The sequence below is a fragment of the Pseudophryne corroboree genome, chromosome 1 (genome assembly GCF_028390025.1).
Source record: "Pseudophryne corroboree isolate aPseCor3 chromosome 1, aPseCor3.hap2, whole genome shotgun sequence".
Classification (NCBI taxonomy): Eukaryota; Metazoa; Chordata; class Amphibia; order Anura; family Myobatrachidae; genus Pseudophryne; species Pseudophryne corroboree.
Window position 1 is genome coordinate 573,412,554 of NC_086444.1, and position 18,926 is coordinate 573,431,479.

The window sequence follows — 18,926 nt, forward strand, 5'->3', positions numbered from 1 at the left end:
GTGAAGTGAGCGCCCCCCCATTTCCCCCCACCATTCCGCACAGCACCCATTTCGCGCTGTAGATTTGTTACATAAAGCAACATTTACATCAGGTTTGCTGGACCTATAGGAGAATATCTGCTTTTCAGTCTATGCACAGCTGTTAGCTATTACTCTTATTTCTATGCCAAAATATTACGATTAATTTGACCCCGGTAATTTGGTACCAACTCCATGCTCACCAAATACGGTATCATATCACTTACGCCTGGAGCCTGGCTGATAAATCTTGTGCAGTGCCTTTCTCTCTGATGTAGGCAGTTTCCACTTCTTTGAATTGAGTTTTTATAAGGTCTAAATCTGAAGCAGTTTGTGCCTGGCTGGCCTTTTCCACTTGTAATGACCCTTCCAGATCTCGAATGCGCAACTGGGAACATAAAAAAAAAGTAATGAAAGTAGAAGACAAGGGAATTTTCTTGCACTATTCATTGTGAAAATATTGCAATGCAATAATTAAAGACACACGGTTAAAGAACACATTCAGCGGCTGCATCAATAGTAGTCAGTCCGTGTTTTGGCAAGAAATTATATAAAAAAAGTGATTGGTTTGGTCAAGACATTTATTTCCAATAAAATATAAATGTAGTATAAAGATTATTCTCCCTTGATTACAAAATGTAAATGCTTTTTTAAAAGTGTGAATTATATAGTGATTTATTTTTTATTTTTTACCATTTTACAGGTTTATTATACACAATTTGGAAGGAACAGTCTTCTGTTTTCAGGCTGTCTGACACTGTAAAGCAGGTAACTGTGTAATATCCAAATAATGGAGATTATATATAGTGGGGATGCAGTCAGCATATATCGGTATTCATAATATCGATAGCTATGAGGTCAAGATTGTTGAAATGTCAACAATTAACATGTCGACATCTGAAAAATGTTGACATAATAAAAGTCGAGAAGTGAATTACCCTCATTTTGTGAAAAGTGGACAGTAGGTTTAGGCTCATTAGCCGCTGGGTTAGGACATGCAGCATTAGCTGCAGATGCCGGGTTAGGACATGCAACATTAGCCGCCGGATTAGGACATGCAACATTAGCTGCAGCCGTCGGGTTAGGACATGCAACAATAGCAGCAGCCGCCGGGTTAGGACATGCAACATTAGCCGCAGCCGCCGGGTTAGGACATACATTGGCCGCAGCCGCCGGGTTAGGACATGCAACATTAGCCGCAGCCGCCAGGTAAGGACATGCAACATTAGCCGCAGCCGCCAGGTAAGGACATGCAACATTAGCCGCAGCCGCCAGGTAAGGACATGCAACATTAGCCGCAGCCGCCAGGTAAGGACATGCAACATTAGCTGCAGCCGCCAGGTAAGGACATGCAACATTGGGCTGATGGTTAGGCTCAGAGTTACAAAATGTACCCCCAAAACACCCGCATCACCGACTGTCGCGCTGAATATGTTGACTTGAAAAATGTCGACATTCTATACAGAACCCATATTTTGGACTATATGGATTCACTTTTTCAAACTTACTGTATACATACAATATAAATATATTTTCAACCTTAATTTTATAACAAAAAAGTACATACCTGAAATCAGTAGTAAGTAAAATAAGATTTTACTTACCGGTAAATCTATTTCTCGTAGTCCGTAGTGGATGCTGGGGACTCCGTAAGGACCATGGGGAATAGACGGGCTCCGCAGGAGACAGGGCACTTTAAGAAAGAATTTGGATACTGGTGTGCTCTGGCTCCTCCCTCTATGTCCCTCCTCCAGACCTCAGTTAAAGAAACTGTGCCCGGAAGAGCTGACAGTACAAGGAAAGGATTTTGGAATCCAGGGCAAGACTCATATCAGTCACACCAAACACACCGTATAACTTGTGATAAACTTACCCAGTTAACAGTATGAACAACAACGGAGCATCAGATCAACCCTGATGCAACCAACATAACCCTTATTTAAGCAATAACTATATACAAGCATTGCAGAAGAAGTCCGCATTTGGGACGGGCGCCCAGCATCCACTACGGACTACGAGAAAGATTTACCGGTAAGTAAAAATAAGAATTTACTTACCGATAATTCTATTTCTCATAGTCCGTAGTGGATGCTGGGGACTCCGTAAGGACCATGGGGAATAGCGGCTCCGCAGGAGACTGGGCACATCTAAAGAAAGCTTTAGGACTATCTGGTGTGCACTGGCTCCTCCCCCTATGACCCTCCTTCAAGCCTCAGTTAGGATACTGTGCCCGGACGAGCGTACACAATAAAGGAAGGATTTTGAATCCCGGGTAAGACTCATACCAGCCACACCAATCACACCGTATAACCTGTGATCTGAACCCAGTTAACAGCATGATAACAGAGGAGCCTCTGAAAGATGGCTCACAACAATAATAACCCGATTTTTGTAACAATAACTATGTACAAGTATTGCAGACAATCCGCACTTGGGATGGGCGCCCAGCATCCACTACGGACTACGAGAAATAGAATTATCGGTAAGTAAATTCTTATTTTCTCTAACGTCCTAGTGGATGCTGGGGACTCCGTAAGGACCATGGGGATTATACCAAAGCTCCCAAACGGGCGGGAGAGTGCGGATGACTCTGCAGCACCAAATGAGAGAACTCCAGGTCCTCCTCAGCCAGGATATCAATTTTGTAGAATTTTACAAACGTATTTGCTCCTGACCAAGTAGCTGCTCGGCAAAGTTGTAAAGCCGAGACCCCTCGGGCAGCCGCCCAAGATGAGCCCACCTTCCTTGTGGAGTGGGCATTTACAGATTTTTGGCTGTGGTAGGCCTGCCACAGAATGTGCAAGCTGAATTGTACTACAAATCCAACGAGCAATAGTCTGCTTAGAAGCAGGAGCACCCAGCTTGTTGGGTGCATACAGGATAAACAGCGAGTCAGATTTCCTGACTCCAGCCCTCCTGGAAACATATATTTTCAGGGCCCTGACAACGTCTAGCAACTTGGAGTCCTCAAAGTCCCTAGTAGCCGCAGGCACCACAAATAGGTTGGTTCAGGTGAAACGCTGAAACCACCTTAGGGAGAAACTGAGGACGAGTCCTCAATTCCGCCCTGTCCGAATGGAACATCAGATAAGGGCTATTTCAGGATAAAGCCGCCAATTCTGACACGCGCCTGGCCCAGGCCAGGGCCAACAGCATGACCACTTTCCATGTGAGATATTTTAACTCCACAGATTTAAGTGGTTCAAACCAATGTGACTTTTGGAACCCAAAACTACATTGAGATCCCAAAGTGCCACTGGAGGCACAAAAGGAGGCTGTATATGCAGTACCCCTTTTACAAACGTCTGAACTTCAGGGACTGAAGCTAGTTCTTTTTGGAAGAAAATTGACAGGGCCGAAATTTGAACCTTAATGGACCCCAATTTCAGGCCCATAGACACTCCTGTTTGCAGGAAATGTAGGAATCGACCCAGTTGAATTTCCACCGTCGGGCCTTACTGGTCTCGCACCACGCAACATATTTTCGCCAATTGCGGTGATAATGTTTTTGCGGTTACATCCTTCCTGGCTTTGATCAGGATAGGGATGACTTCATCCGGAATGCCTTTTTTCCTTCAGGATCCGGTGTTCAACGGCCATGCCGTCAAACGCAGCCGCGGTAAGTCTTGGAACAGACAGAGTCCTTGCAGGAGCAGGTCCCTTCTTAGAGGTAGAGGCCACGGATCCTCCGTGAGCATCTCTTGAAGTTCCGGTTACCAAGTCCTTCTTGGCCAATCCGGAGCCACGAATATAGTGCTTACTCCTCTCCATCTTATCAATCTCAGTACCTTGGGTATGAGAGGCAGAGGAGGGAACACATACCCTGACTGGTACACCCACGGTGTTACCAGAGCGTCTACAGCTATTGCCTGAGGGTCCCTGGACCTGGCGCAATACCTGTCGAGTTTTTCCCAACGGTTTATAATCATGTGGAAGACTTCTGGGTGAGGTCCCCACTCTCCCGGGTGGAGGTCGTGCTGAGGAAGTCTGCTTCCCAGTTGTCCACTCCCGGAATGAATACTGCTGACAGTGCTATCACATGATTTTCCGCCCAGCGAAAAATCCTTGCAGCTTCTGCCATTGCCCTCCTGCTTCTTGTGCCACCCTGTCTGTTTACGTGGGTGACTGCCGTGATGTTGTCCGACTGGATCAACACCGGCTGACCTTGAAGCAGAGGTCTTGCTAAGCTTAGAGCATTGTAAATGTCCCTTAGCTTCAGGATATTTATGTGAAGTGATGTCTCCAGGCTTGACCATAAGTCCTGGATATTCCTTCCCTGTGTGACTGCTCCCCAGCCTCGCAGGCTGGCATCCGTGGTTACCAGGACCCAGTCCTGAATGCCGAATCTGCGGCCCTCTAGAAGATGAGCACTCTGCAACCACCACAGGAGGGACCCCTTGTCCTTGGTGACAGGGTTATCCGCTGATGTATCTGAAAATGCGACCCGGACCATTTGTCCAGCAGGTCCCACTGGAAAGTTCTTGCGTGGAATCTGCCGAATGGGATTGCTTCGTAGGAAGCCACCATTTTACCCAGAACCCTTGTGCATTGATGCACTGAGACTTGGCTCGGTTTTAGGAGGTTCCTGACTAGCTCGGATAACTCCCTGGCTTTCTCCTCCGGGAGAAACACCTTTTTCTGGACTGTGTCCAGGATTATCCCTAGGAACAGAAAACAAGTCGTCGGAACCAGCTGCGATTTTGGAATATTGAGAATCCAACCGTGCTGCAGCAACACTACCTGAGATAGTGCTACACCGACCTCCAACTGTTCCCTGGATCTTACCCTTATCAGGGAATTGTCCAAGTAAGGGATAACTAAAATTCCCTTCCTTTGAAGGAATATCATCATTTCGGCCATTACCTTGGTAAAGACCCGGGGTGCCGTGGACCATCCATACGGCAGCGTCTGAACTGATAGTGACAGTTCTGTACCATAAACCTGAGGTACCCTTGGTGAGAAGGGTAAATTTTGACATGAAGGTAAGCATCCTTGATGTCCCGAGAAATCATGTAGTCCCCTTCTTACAGGTTCGCAATCACTGCTCTGAGTGACTCAATCTTGAATTTGAACCTCTGTATGTAAGTGTTCAAAGATTTTAGATTTAGAATCGGTCTCACCGAGCCGTCCGGCTTCGGTACCACAACAGTGTGGAATAATACCCTGTTCCCTGTTGCAGGAGGGGTATCTTGATTATCACCTGCTGGGAATACAGCTTGTGAATGGCTTCCAAAACTGTCTCCCTGTCAGAAGGAGACATCGGTAAAACCGACTTTAGGAAACGGCGAGGGGGAGACGTCTCGAATTCCAATTTGTACCCCTGAGATATCACCTGAAGGATCCAGGGGTCTACTTGCGAGTGAGCCCACTGCGCGCTGAAATTCATTGAGACGGGCCCCCCACCGTGCCTGATTCTGCTTGTAAAGCCCCAGCGTATACTGAGGGCTTGGCAGAGGCGGGAGAGGGTTTCTGATAATATGGCGTCTTCTCATGTTGAGAGGCGACCTGGGGTACAAACGTGGATTTCCCAGCTGTTGCCGTGGCCACCAGGTCTGAAAGACCGACCCCAAAAAATCCTCCCCTTAATAAGGCAATACTTCCAAAAGCCGTTTGGAATACGCATCACCTGACCACTGACGTGTCCATAACCCTCTACTGGTAGAAATGGACAACGCACTTAGACTTGATGCCAGTCGGCAAATATTCCGCTGTGCATCACGCATATATAGAAATGCATCTTTCAAATGCTCTATAGGCAAAAATATACTGTCCCTATCTAGGGTATCAATATTTTCAGTCAGGGAATCCGACCACGCCAACCCAGCACTGCACATCCAGGCTGAGGCGATTGCTGGTCGCAGTATAACACCAGTATGTGTGTAACTACATTTTAGGATACCCTCCTGCTTTCTATCAGCAGGATCCTTAAGGGCGGCCATCTCAGGAGAGGATAGAGCCCTTACAAGCGTGTGAGCGCTTTATCCACCCTAGGGGGTGTTTCCCAACGCACCCTAACCTCTGGCGGGAAAGGATATAATGACAATAACATTTTAGAAATTATCAGTTGTTATCGGGGGAAACCCACGCATCATCACACACCTCATTTAATTTCTCAGATTCAGGAAAACTACAGGTAGTTTTTCCTCACCGAACATAATACCCCTTTTTGGTGGTACTCGTATTATCAGAAATGTGTAAAACATTTTTCATTGCCTCAATCATGTAACGTGTGGCCCTACTGGAAGTCACATTTGTCTCTTCACCGTCGACACTGGAGTCAGTATCCGTGTCGGCGTCTATATCTGCCATCTGAGGTAACGGGCGCTTTAGAGCCCCTGACGGCCTATGAGACGTCTGGACAGGCACAAGCTGAGTAGCCGGCTGTCTCATGTCAACCACTGTCTTTTATACAGAGCTGACACTGTCACGTAATTTCTTCCAACAGTTCATCCACTCAGGTGTCGACCCCCTAGGGGGTGACATCACTATTACAGGCAATCTGCTCCGTCTCCACATCATTTTTCTCCTCATACATGTCGACACAAAAGTACCGACATACAGCACACACACAGGGAATGCTCTGATAGAGGACAGGACCCCACTAGCCCTTTAGGGAGACAGAGGGAGAGTTTGCCAGCACACACCAGAGCGCTATATATATACAGGGATAACCTTATATAAGTGTTTTTCCCCTTATAGCTGCTGTATAGTTAATACTGCGCCTAATTTGTGCCCCCCTCTCTTTTTTAACCCTTTCTGTAGTGTAGTGACTGCAGGGGAGAGCCAGGGAGCTTCCCTCCAACGGAGCTGTGAGGGAAAATGGCGCCAGTGTGCTGAGGAGATAAGGCCGCCGATAAGGGGGCGGAGCCTATCTCCCGTTTTTTTATGTATTTTGGCAGGGGTTAAATGCATCCATATAGCCCAGGAGCTATATGTGATGCATTTTTTGCCATCCAAGGTGTTTATTATTGCGTCTCAGGGCGCCCCCCCCCAGCGCCCTGCACCCTCAGTGACCGGAGTGTGAAGTGTGCTGAGAGCAATGGCGCACAGCTGCAGTGCTGTGCGCTACCTTGTTGAAGACAGGACGTCTTCTGCCGCCGATTTTCCGGACCTCTTCTGCCTTCTGGCTCTGTAAGGGGGCCGGCGGCACGGCTCTGGGACCCATCCAAGCTGGGCCTGTGATCGTCCCTCTGGAGCTAATGTCCAGTAGCCTAAGAAGCCCAATCCACTCTGCACGCAGGTGAGTTCGCTTCTTCTCCCCTTAGTCCCTCGATGCAGTGAGCCTGTTGCCAGCAGGTCTCACTGAAAATAAAAAACCTAAACTAAAACTTTCACTAAGAAGCTCAGGAGAGCCCCTAGTGTGCACCCTTCTCGTTCGGGCACAGAGATCTAACTGAGGCTTGGAGGAGGGTCATAGGGGGAGGAGCCAGTGCACACCAGATAGTCCTAAAGCTTTCTTTAGATGTGCCCAGTCTCCTGCGGAGCCGCTATTCCCCATGGTCCTTACGGAGTCCCCAGCATCCACTTAGGACGTTAGAGAAATCTTATTTTCTCTAACGTCCTAGTGGATGCTGGGGACTCCGTAAGGACCATGGGGATTATACCAAAGCTCCCAAACGGGCGGGAGAGTGCGGATGACTCTGCAGCACCGAATGAGCAAACACAAGGTCCTCCTCAGCCAGGGTATCAAACTTGTAGAACTTTGCAAAAGTGTTTGAACCTGACCAAGTAGCCGCTCGGCAAAGCTGTAATGCCGAGACCCCTCGGGCAGCCGCCCAAGAAGAGCCCACCTTCCTAGTGGAATGGGCCTTAACCGATTTTGGCAGCGGCAATCCAGCCGCAGAATGAGCCTGCTGAATCGTATTACAGATCCAGCGAGCAATAGTTTGCTTTGAAGCAGGAGCACCAAGCTTGTTGGAAGCATACAGGATAAACAAAGATTCTGTTTTCCTGACCCTAGCCGTTCTGGCTACATAAACCTTCAAAGCCCTGACCACATCAAGTAACTCAGAATCCTCCAAGTCACGAGTAGCCACAGGCACCACAATAGGTTGGTTCATATGAAAGGATGACACCACTTTTGGCAGAAATTGTGGACGCAATTCTGCCCTGTCCATATGGAAAACCAGATAGGGGCTTTTATGTGACAAAGCCGCTAATTCTGACACACGCCTAGCTGAAGCCAAGGCTAATAGCATGACCACCTTCCAGGTGAGAAATTTTAATTCCACGGTTTTGAGAGGCTCAAACCAGTGTGATTTCAGGAAACTCAACACCACGTTAAGATCCCAAGGTGCCACTGGAGGCACAAAAGGAGGCTGAATATGCAGCACTCTCTTTACAAACGTCTGGACTTCAGGAAGAGAAGCCAGTTCTTTTTGAAAGAAAATGGATAGGGCCGAAATCTGGACCTTAATGGAACCCAATTTTAGGCCCAAAGTCACTCCCGACTGTAGGAAGTGAAGGAAACGGCCCAGCTGGAATTCCTCCGTAGGGGCATTCCTGGCCTCACACCAAACAACATATTTTCGCCATATACGGTGATAATGTTTAGCCGTCGCGTCCTCCGAGCCTTTATCAGCGTAGGAATAACCTCATCCGGAATGCCTTTTTCTGCTAGGATCCGGCGTTCAACCGCCATGCCGTCAAACGCAGCCGCGGTAAGTCTTGGAACAGACAGGGTCCCTGTTGCAACAGGTCCTGTCTTAGAGGCAGAGGCCATGGGTCCTCTGTGAGCATTTCTTGCAACTCTGGATACCAAGTCCTTCTTGGCCAATCCGCAACAATGAATATTGTTCTCACTCCTCTTTTTCTTATGATTCTCAGCACCTTGGGTATGAGAGGAAGAGGAGGAAATACATAAACCGACTGGAACACCCACGGTGTCACTAGTGCGTCTACAGCTATCGCCTAAGGGTCTCTTGACCTGGCGCAATACCTCTGTAGCTTTTTGTTGAGGCGGGATGCCATCATGTCCACCTGTGGCAGTTCCCACCGACTTGCAATCTGCGCGAAGACTTCTTGATGAAGTCCCCACTCTCCCGGGTGGAGGTCGTGCCTGCTGAGGAAGTCTGCTTCCCAGTTGTCCACTCCCGGAATGAACACTGCTGACAGTGCTCTTACGTGCTTCTCCGCCCAGCGAAGAATTCTGGTGGCTTCCGCCATCGCCACCCTGCTCCTTGTGCCGCCTTGGCGGTTTACATGAGCCACTGCGGTGATGTTGTCTGACTGAATCAGCACCGATTGGTCGCGAAGCAGGGTCTCCGCTTGACTTAGGGCGTTGTATATGGCCCTTAGTTCCAGAATATTGATGTGAAGGCAAGTCTCCTGACTTGACCACAGACCTTGGAAAGTTCTTCCCTGCGTGACTGCTCCCCACCCTCGGAGGCTTGCATCCGTGGTCACCAGGACCCAGTCCTGAATGCCGAATCTGCGGCCCTCGAGAAGGTGAGCACTCTGCAGCCACCACAGAAGAGACACCCTGGCGCTGGGGGATAGGGTGATCAGCCGATGCATCTGTAGATGTGATCCGGACCACTTGTCCAACAGATCCCATTGAAAGGTCCTCGCATGGAACCTGCCGAAGGGAATGGCCTCGTACGATGCCACCATCTTTCCCAGGACTCGCGTGCAGTGATGCACAGACACCTGTTTTGGGTTTTAAGAGGTCTCTGACCAGTGTCATGAGTTCCTACGCCTTCTCCGTCGGGAGAAAAACCTTCTTCTGGTCTGTGTCCAGAATCATGCCCAGGAAGGGCAGACACGTCGTAGGAATCAGCTGCGACTTTGGAATATTTAGAATCCAGCCGTGCTGCTGTAACACTTCCCGAGAGTGTGCTACACTGATCAGCAACTGCTCCCTGGACCTCGCCTTTATGAGGAGATCGTCCAAGTATGGGATAATTGTGACCCCCTGCTTTCGCAGAAGCACCATCATTTCCGCCATTACCTTGGTAAATATTCTTGGTGCCGTGGAGAGACCAAACGGCAACGTCTGGAATTGGTAATGACAATCCTGTACCACAAATCTGAGGTACGCCTGATGAGGTGGATAAATGGGGACATGAAGGTATGCATCCTTTATGTCCAGAGACACCATCAAATCCCCCCCTTCCAGGCTTGCGATGACCGCTCTGAGCGATTCCATCTTGAACTTGAACCTTTTCAGGTATATGTTCAGGGATTTTAAATTCTATATGGGTCTGACCGAACCGTCCGGTTTTGGTACCACAAACATGGTCGAATAATAACCCATTCCTTGTTGAAGGAGGGGAACCTTGACCACCACCTGCTGAAGATACAATTTGTGAATTGCAGCTAACACTATTTACCTCTCTAAGGGGGAAGCTGGCAGGGCCGATTTGAGGTATCGGTGAGGGGGCATCTCCTCGAATTCCAGCTTGTATCCCTGAGACACAATCTCTATAGCCCAGGGATCCACCTGGGAGTGAACCCACTGGTGGCTGAAATTTCGGAGACGCGCCCCCACTGGGCCTAGCTCCGCCTGTGGAGCCCCAGCGTCATGCGGTGGATTTAGTGGAAGCCGGGGAGGACTTCTGTTCCTGGGAACTAGCTGTATTGTGCAGCTTCTTTCCTCTACCCCTGCCTCTGGCCAGAAAGGACGCACCTCGGACTTTCTTGCCCTTTTGTGATCGAAAGGACTGCATTTGATAATACGGTGCTTTCTTAGGCTGTGAGGGAACATATGGCAAAAAATTTGACTTTCCAGCCGTAGCTGTGGAGACCAGGTCCGAGAGACCGTCCCCAAACAATTCCTCACCCTTGTAAGGTAAAACCTCCATGTGCCTTTTTGAGTCGGCATCACCTGTCCATTGCCGAGTCCACAGGACCCTTCTGGCAGAAATCGACATTGTATTTATTCTAGAGCCCAGTAGGCTAATGTCTTTTTGAGCATCTCTCATATATAGGACAGCGTCTTTTATATGCCCAAGGGTCATTAATATAGTATCCTTATCCAAGGTATCAAGCTCCTCAGATAAGGTATCTGTCCATGCTGCTACCGCACTACACATCCAGGCCGACGCAATCGCCGGCCTTAGTAAGGTACCTGAATGTGTATAAATAGACTTCAGGATACCCTCCTGCTTTCTATCCGCAGCATCTTTTAGGGTGGCCGTATCCTGTGACGGCAGGGCTACCCTCTTGGATAAGCGTGTGAGAGCTTTGTCCACCCTAGGGGAGGATTCCCAGCGTAATCTGTCCGTTGGCGGGAAAGGATACGCCATAAGCATCCGTTTAGAAATCTGCAGTTTTCTATCTGGAGATTCCCAAGCCTTTTCACATAACTTATTTAACTCATGTGAAGGGGGAAAGGTCACCTCTTGCCTTTTTTCCCCATACATATAAACCCTCTTGTCAGGGACTGGGGTTTCCTCTGTGATGTGCAACACATCTTTCATTGCTATAATCATGTAACGGATGGCTTTAGCCATTTTAGGCTGTAACTTTGCATCATCGCCATCGACACTGGAGTCAGAATCCGTGTCGATATCTGTGTCAACAATTTGGGATAGTGGGCGCTTCTGAGACCCTGACGGCCTCTGCGACATAGGATCAGGCATGGGCTGAGACCCCGTCTGTCCCAAAGCTTCAGCTTTATCCAACCTTTTATGCAAGGAAGTAACATTATCATTTAAAACCTTCCACATATCCATCCAATCGGGTGTCAGCGGCGACCCCACATTCATTTGTTCCCGCTCTGTTTCCACATAGCCTTCCTCGTCAAACATGCCGACACAAACGTACCGACACACCACACACACAGGAGATGCTCTATTTGAAGACAGTTCCCCCACAAGGCCCTTTGGAGAGACAGAGAGTATGCCAGCACACACCCCAGCGCTATATGTCCCAGGAATCACACAGTAACTTAGTGTTAACCCAGTAGCTGCTGTATATACTGTTTTTACGCCAAATTTATGTGCCCCCCTTCTCTTTTTACCCTCTTCTACCGTGATTCTGCAGGGGAGAGCCTGGGGAGCTTCCTCTCAGCGGAGCTGTGGAGAGAAAATGGCGCTGGTGAGTGCTGAGGAAGAAGCCCCGCCCCCTCAGCGGCGGGCTTCTGTCCCGCGTTTTAGTGCAAAAATATGGCGGGGGCCCATGCATATATACAGTGCCCAACTGTATACATGCCCCTTTTGCCAAGAGGTCTCTAATTGCTGCCCAGGGCGCCCCCCCCTGCGCCCTGCACCATACAGTGACCGGAGTATGTGGGTTTAGTGTGGGAGCAATGGCGCACAGCTGCAGTGCTGTGCGCTACCTCATATGAAGACTCGAGTCTTCTGCCGCCGATTTCGAAGTGCTTCTGTCACCGGCTTCTGTCTTCCGGCTCTGCGAGGGGGACGGCGGCGCAGCTCCGGGATCGGACGACCAAGGGTGCGATCCTGTGTATGATCCCTCTGGAGCTAATGGTGTCCAGTAGCCTAAGAAGCAGGACCTCTCTTCAGTGAGTAGGGCTGCTTCTCTCCCCTCAGTCCCACGTAGCAGAGAGCCTGTTGCCAGCAGATCTCTCTGAAAATAAAAAAACCTAACAAAATACTTTCTTTTTAGCAAGCTCAGGAGAGCTCACTAAGTAGCACCCAGCTCTTCCGGGCACAGATTCAAACTGAGGTCTGGAGGAGGGACATAGAAGGAGGAGCCAGAGCACACCAGTATCCAAATTCTTTCTTAAAGTGCCCTGTCTCCTGCGGAGCCCGTCTATTCCCCATGGTCCTTACGGAGTCCCCAGCATCCACTAGGACTTAAGTAAGTAAATTAATAAAATAAAATTAATCCAACCACTGTGGATTAATGGTGCACAACAAGTAAAATAAAAACCTATAAAGAAAGAAAATATCTGCAGCTTGCAGAGTACACTCATGTGGTCCTGCTGCAGTTACCTGGATGATTTCAGAGTTGAACTTGGACTCCAGATGCGCTGCTCTCTCTGCCTCTATGTTCCCTTCCAATGTCTTCACTCTCTGATTTGCTGCCTGTGAGAAGAGATTACTGCTGGGTGAGAGAATTTGAAGGCTCTGTCGTCCAGGTTTTTAGCCAGTACACTAGTACGTACAGAAACGGCAGATAAGAACCACTTGGCCCATCTAGTCTGCCCCTTTCTTTACCATATTTTTATCTTAAACCTTATTTGATCCTTATTTCTTTGTAAGGATATCCTTATGTCTATCTCATGCATGTTTAAATTGCTCCACTGTCTTAGCCTCTACCACCTCTGATGGGAGGCTATTCCACTTGTCCACTACCCTTTCTGTGAAGTAATTTTTCCTCAAATTTCCCCTGAACCTCCCCCCTCCAGTCTCAGTGTATGTTCTCGTGTCCTATTGCTTCTCTTTATTTGGAGAATGTTTCCCTCCTGGACTTTGTTAAAACCCTTGATATATTTGAAAGCTTTTATCATGTCCCCCCTTTCCCTCGTCTGCTCCAAACTATACATATTGAGATTTTTTTAGTCTTTCTGGGTATGTTTTGTGATGTAGGCCATGCACCATTTTAGTTGCCCTTCTTTGTACAGTCTCTAATGTATTAATATCCTTTTGAAGATATGGCCTCCAGAATTGAACACCGTATTCTAGATGAGGCCGTACCAATGACCTATACAGTGGCATTATTACTTCTTTCTTTCTGCTGCTGATTCATCTCCCTATGCCACCAAGCATCTGACTAGTCTTCCTCATTGCTTAATTACATTGCTTACCTGCCTTTAAGTCACCTGAAATAGTGACTCCTAGATCCCTTTCCTCCTCAGTAGTTTCCAGTATAGTATCAATACTATATTCAGTCTTTGGATTTTTGAGACCCAAGTGCATGATTTTGCATTTTTGGCATTAAACTGTAATTGCCACACTCTTGAACATTCCTCCAGTCTACCTAGACCCTCAATAATTTGTTTTACCCCTCCCGGTGTGTGTACCCTGGTGCATACCTTTATGTCATCTCCCCCTGTAATGCACCATATTTTCACAGATTCATTTATTTTTTAAACCCAAACCCATTCATATATTAGCAACAAACATGTATACTGTAGCCCAGTGGTTCCCATACTCATTTTAATCATGGCTTCCTTGAGTATCAGAAATATTTTCATGGCATCCCTAAGCTATAAGATTCTTACTGAGGAGTTCAGAATTATTTTTTTTAAATGAAGTAAGTTGTGTTTATAGGTTATCCACAGGTTCAGTTATGTAGTGACGGACATGATTCACTTCTGTTTGTCCACATAGTTTATGATTGGAAGCCACAAGCACTGGTTTTGCCTATTACATTGAAAATAAATCAATTGAATTGGTCCTGGACCAATTCAAATGAGGGCACCCCTGCAAGTGCCCGAGGCACCCAGTTTGGGAACCACAGCTGTAATCATTAGATAAAACCCTGGGCGCCCCTGCAAGTGCCCCAAGGCACCCAGTTTGAGAACCACAGCTGTAATCATTATATGAAAGTGACCCAACAACAGATTGAAATGGCATCATGTAACACATTTACCTCAAGTTCATGCTTCAGTCTTTCTTCTCTTTCAAGGCTAAACCCAAGATCACTTTTGTGTCGCCTTAACGTATCCATGTGGTGATCCTTTTCTCTGTCTGACTGGTGCAGCTTTTGTTGCAGCTCAGAGATTATTACATTCTGCTTCTGTGGACACAGTCAGCAAACTGCATTAGAATGAGTTATTTATAGTTCTAATTGACATTAGAACTGAAACAATGAAGAGGACTACATCATTTTTATTATTTTTACAAAGCATGGTGCTGTCTTTCATATACACACACACACAAACAGCAAATAAATAATAATATAAATTAAAAACTATATTAACATCACCCAGCACAGCTGTAGAGCAAGAGTAATGCACACAACATAAGAATTATCACCATCTTACCAGATATGCATACCCTAAGGGCAAATCATTGCAGCAGTAAAATGGTCACATCTGTTTATATAGTGTAGATTTGACAACAGGACAATCCATATTTACACTGACATATAGAAATCCAAATGCCACCGGGCACCTATGTGCGTGTTGTACATCCATACTAAATTAGTGCCCAGCTGGGGTAATGGGTACATCTGTCATATCACTAAAGTCGGGCACCTGAATTAATGCTTCCAGCTTGTTCCTCTCTGACATCAGTGTCTCCTGCTCTTTCTTGTAGGCTTCCACAGCATGGTCTCGATCTTTCAAATCCTTTTCAAAAGCTTTCTGTGCATCCTGCCAACTGAACTGGGTTGTCTGAAAATGCTCCTCAATGCTGTAGATCTTTCTGTGGAGTTCTTCTATCTGTGCTGTGTGGGGAAATATTTTTATGTCAGACAACAATCATACAAGATGTAGGTCTGGTAATGTCTACTTGCCAGTCCTAAGGCTACTGTAATTAGCAAGCAAATAATGCAGTAGAGGTCTCGCAACAGACAAGCAATGGTTGGCATAGTAATGCAGAGTAATGCAGGGGTACAATAAGAGCAATAGGACTGTAGAAACACATGCGAGGTACGTTAGCAGCCAGTTATGATACCTTTTGCAGGAAAAACTCCCATCTTACTGCTGGTGTGGGTCACTAAGTAAAAACCTTAGTAGTCTCTACCACAGCACTCATCAACAAAATAGGATTTTAATTACCTACCGGTAAATCCTTTTCTCGTAGTCCGTAGAAGATACTGGAGTCCACATTAGTACCATGGGTATAGACGGGTCCACTAGGAGCCATGGGCACTTTAAGTAATCAATAGTGTGGGCTGGCTCCTCCCTCTATTTCCCTCCTACCATACTCAGTCTAGACAATGTGCCCGAGGAGACGGACATACTTCGAGAGAAGGATTAAACTGAAAAGTGGTGAGATTCGAACCAGCACACACAAATAAGAGGAAAGCCTTGCTAACCAACTTGAACAGGAACAGCAACGGCTGAACCAACAAAAATACTTAACCAAGTAACAGTGCAGAAAAAACGAAGCACCAGGGCGGGTGCCCAGTATCCTCTACGGACTACGAGAAAAGGATTTACCGGTAGGTAATTAAAATCCTATTTTCTCTTACAACCTAGAGGATACTGGGGTCCACATTAGTACCATGGGGATGTACCAAAGCTCCCAAACCGGGTGGGAGAGTGCTGAGGTTCCTGCAGAATTGATTGGCCTCTGAGGACCTTCAGTTTGGTCTAAGTATCGAACTTGTAGAACTTAGCAAACGTGTTAGATCCTGACAAAGTAGCTGCTCGGCAGAGCTGTAAAGCCAAGACACCCCGGGCAGCCGCCCAGGAAGAACCCACAGACCTAGAGTGGGCCGGTACTTTCAGAACCGGCAATCCTGCCGATGAATAAGCCTGCTGGATAGTAAGTCTGATCCAGCGAGCAATAGATTGAAGCAGGACACACCATTTTCTTGGGATGATAGAGAACAAACAGCGAGTCAGATTTTCTGTGATGAGCTATCTTCTTCACGTAGATTCTCAACACCCTCACCACATCCAGGGATTTAGAGGTAGCAGAGGTGTCGGTAAACACCGGAACCACAATAGGTTGGTTGATATGAAACGCAGACACCACCTTAGGAAGAAATTGCAGATGAGTTCTGAGTTCAGCTCTATCTTCATGAAAAATCAAATTGGGGCTTTTGTGAGACAACGCCCCCAGTATGGACACACGCCTTGTGGAATCAAAGGCCAACAGTGTAAGTCTTCCTCGTAAGAAACTTAAGGTCCACTTCCTGTAAAGGTTCAAACCAGTCCGATTGCAGAAACCGCAATACCAAGTTAAGATCCCAGGGTGCCATGGGCGCACAAAGGGTGACTGGATGTGCAGAACACCTTTCAAGAAAGCCTGAAGGAAGAGAAGCCAACGGTTTCTGGAAGAAAATGGAAAAGGCCGAAATCTGGACTTTCAAGGAGCCCAAACGTAGGCCCACATCCACACCCGACTGTAGAAAAAGGAGAAAACGTCCTAGTTGAAATTCCACCACAGGAAATGTCCTGTTTTCACACCACGAGACATATTTTTTACAAATACGGTGGTAATGTTTAGACGTTACCCTTTTCCTAGCCTGGATCAGGGTAGGAATAACCTTGTTCTGAATATCCTTCCGGACTAAAATCTGACGTTCAACTTCCATGCCGTCAAACATAGCCTCGGTAAGTCTTGATAGACGAACGGCCCCTGTTGCAGAAGATCCTCTCACAGAGGTAGAGGCCACGAGTCCTCCAGGAGCAACCCAGGAGATCCGAGTACCAGGCCCTTTTCAGCCAATCTGGAGCAATGAGAAATCGCTTGAACCTTTCCCCGTTTTATTCTTTTGAGAATTCTTGGGATCAGTGGAAGAGGTGGGAACACGTAAACCATCTGGTAAAGCCATTGAGTCACCAGAGCGTCCACCGCCACAGCTTGTGGGTCCCACGACCTGGAACAATAGCGCTTTAGCTTCTTGTTGAGACAAGAGGCCATCAGGTCTATCTGTGGAACTCCCCACCGACGTGTTAAGGACTCGAACACCTGTGGGTGACCCCTCTCCTGGGTGAAGGGCGTGTCTGCTGAGGGAAGTCCTCTTCCAAGTTGTCTACTCCTGGAATGAAGATTGCAGACAGCGCCACCGTGTGTCTTACTGCCCAGAGGAGAATTTTTGATACTTCTGACATCGCAGCTCTGCTCTTCGTTCCTCCCTGTCGTTTATGTACGTTACAGCCGTCACGTTGTCCGACTGAACCTGAATGGCTTGAACTTGGAGAAGATGTGACACCTGAAGAAGGGCGTTGTATATGGCCCTTAGTTTCAGAATGTTGATCGGAAGAACGGCCTCCTGACTTGACCATTTTCCTTGGAACTGCACCCCTTGGGTGACTGCTCCCCAACCTCTGAGGCTTGCGTCTGTAGTTAGCAGAATCCAATTTCGAATACCAAACCGGCAACCCTCGGTCAGGTAAGACATCTGAAGCCACCACAGAAGGGAGATCCTGGCTTTTGGCGACGTATTCTCTGGTGCATGTGAAGATGCGATCCGGACCACTTGTCCAACAGATCCAGCTGGAATGGTCTTGTGTGAAACCTTCCGTACTGTAGTGCCTCGTAAGAGGCTACCATTTTTCCTAGGAGGCGGATGCAAAGATGCACTGATATCCGGGACGGTTTCAGGACGTCCCGCACCATGGACTGGATCACCAATGCCTTTTCCATCGGAAGAAACACCTTCTGTGCCTCTGTATCCAGGATTCAATACTTGAAAAAGGTCACAGGAGAGTGACCGAAACGCGTTGTATTTGGACAGAGGACTTCAATGGACGAGGAGCAGTGATACCAGTGGAAGGACTCACATGCTGAAACAAACTCACTGCGGTGGTGCTGGGCTATTTTCAGCCTAGGACCATACTGCTTTATTATAAGCTAGCCCACCGCAGCTTCATCACATGGTGAGAGATCTTGTGTTTACCAATTGCACGGTCACTTTCACTAGCCTCTGCTGCCAAGTCACGGATTGCACTTTATATTTATGTCAAATGTTAGTTATTTTTTGGTTTTAATAAAAAACTTTTATTCTATGGGATTAAACAATTTGGTCCATTGAAATCTGTGGATTAGCATATCCCTATTCATTTTAGGGATGCATCTTTAAATTCTGACCGCCAATGTATGCCACACATACCATTTTGTCAATTCAGGGATTTCATGTGTTTGTCCCTTCATGTGTGGTAACAAGGCAGCCTAGAGTTTTTTATTGCGCAATCACTGTCATTTGTACACCTTTTTCTGATTCCTCTGTATCCAGTATCATTCCCAAGAACAGAAGTCTCCTTGTTGGGTCCAGGTGAGATTTCGGTAGATTCAGAATCCACCCATGATCCTGGAGTAGGAGAGTCGACAGGGCAATGCTGTGCAACAACTTCTCTCTGGACGGGGTGCCTTGATCAG

The 18,926-nt window shown here is 47.4% G+C and overlaps 1 protein-coding gene across 2 annotated transcripts in view; it reads right to left on the bottom strand.

The window, feature by feature from the left end:
- The window catches only part of CCDC171 (coiled-coil domain containing 171), a 242,124-nt gene that overhangs the window by 161,470 nt on the left and 61,728 nt on the right, over positions 1–18,926 (bottom strand). For both annotated transcript variants that reach the window (XM_063914189.1, XM_063914190.1), the window contains 4 exons: positions 15,128–15,318; positions 14,521–14,667; positions 12,918–13,010; positions 246–406 (listed from right to left, as the gene is read on the bottom strand). In XM_063914189.1, coding sequence (XP_063770259.1) covers positions 246–406; positions 12,918–13,010; positions 14,521–14,667; positions 15,128–15,318 — 592 coding nt within the window. The remainder of the gene's footprint in view (positions 1–245; positions 407–12,917; positions 13,011–14,520; positions 14,668–15,127; positions 15,319–18,926) is intronic.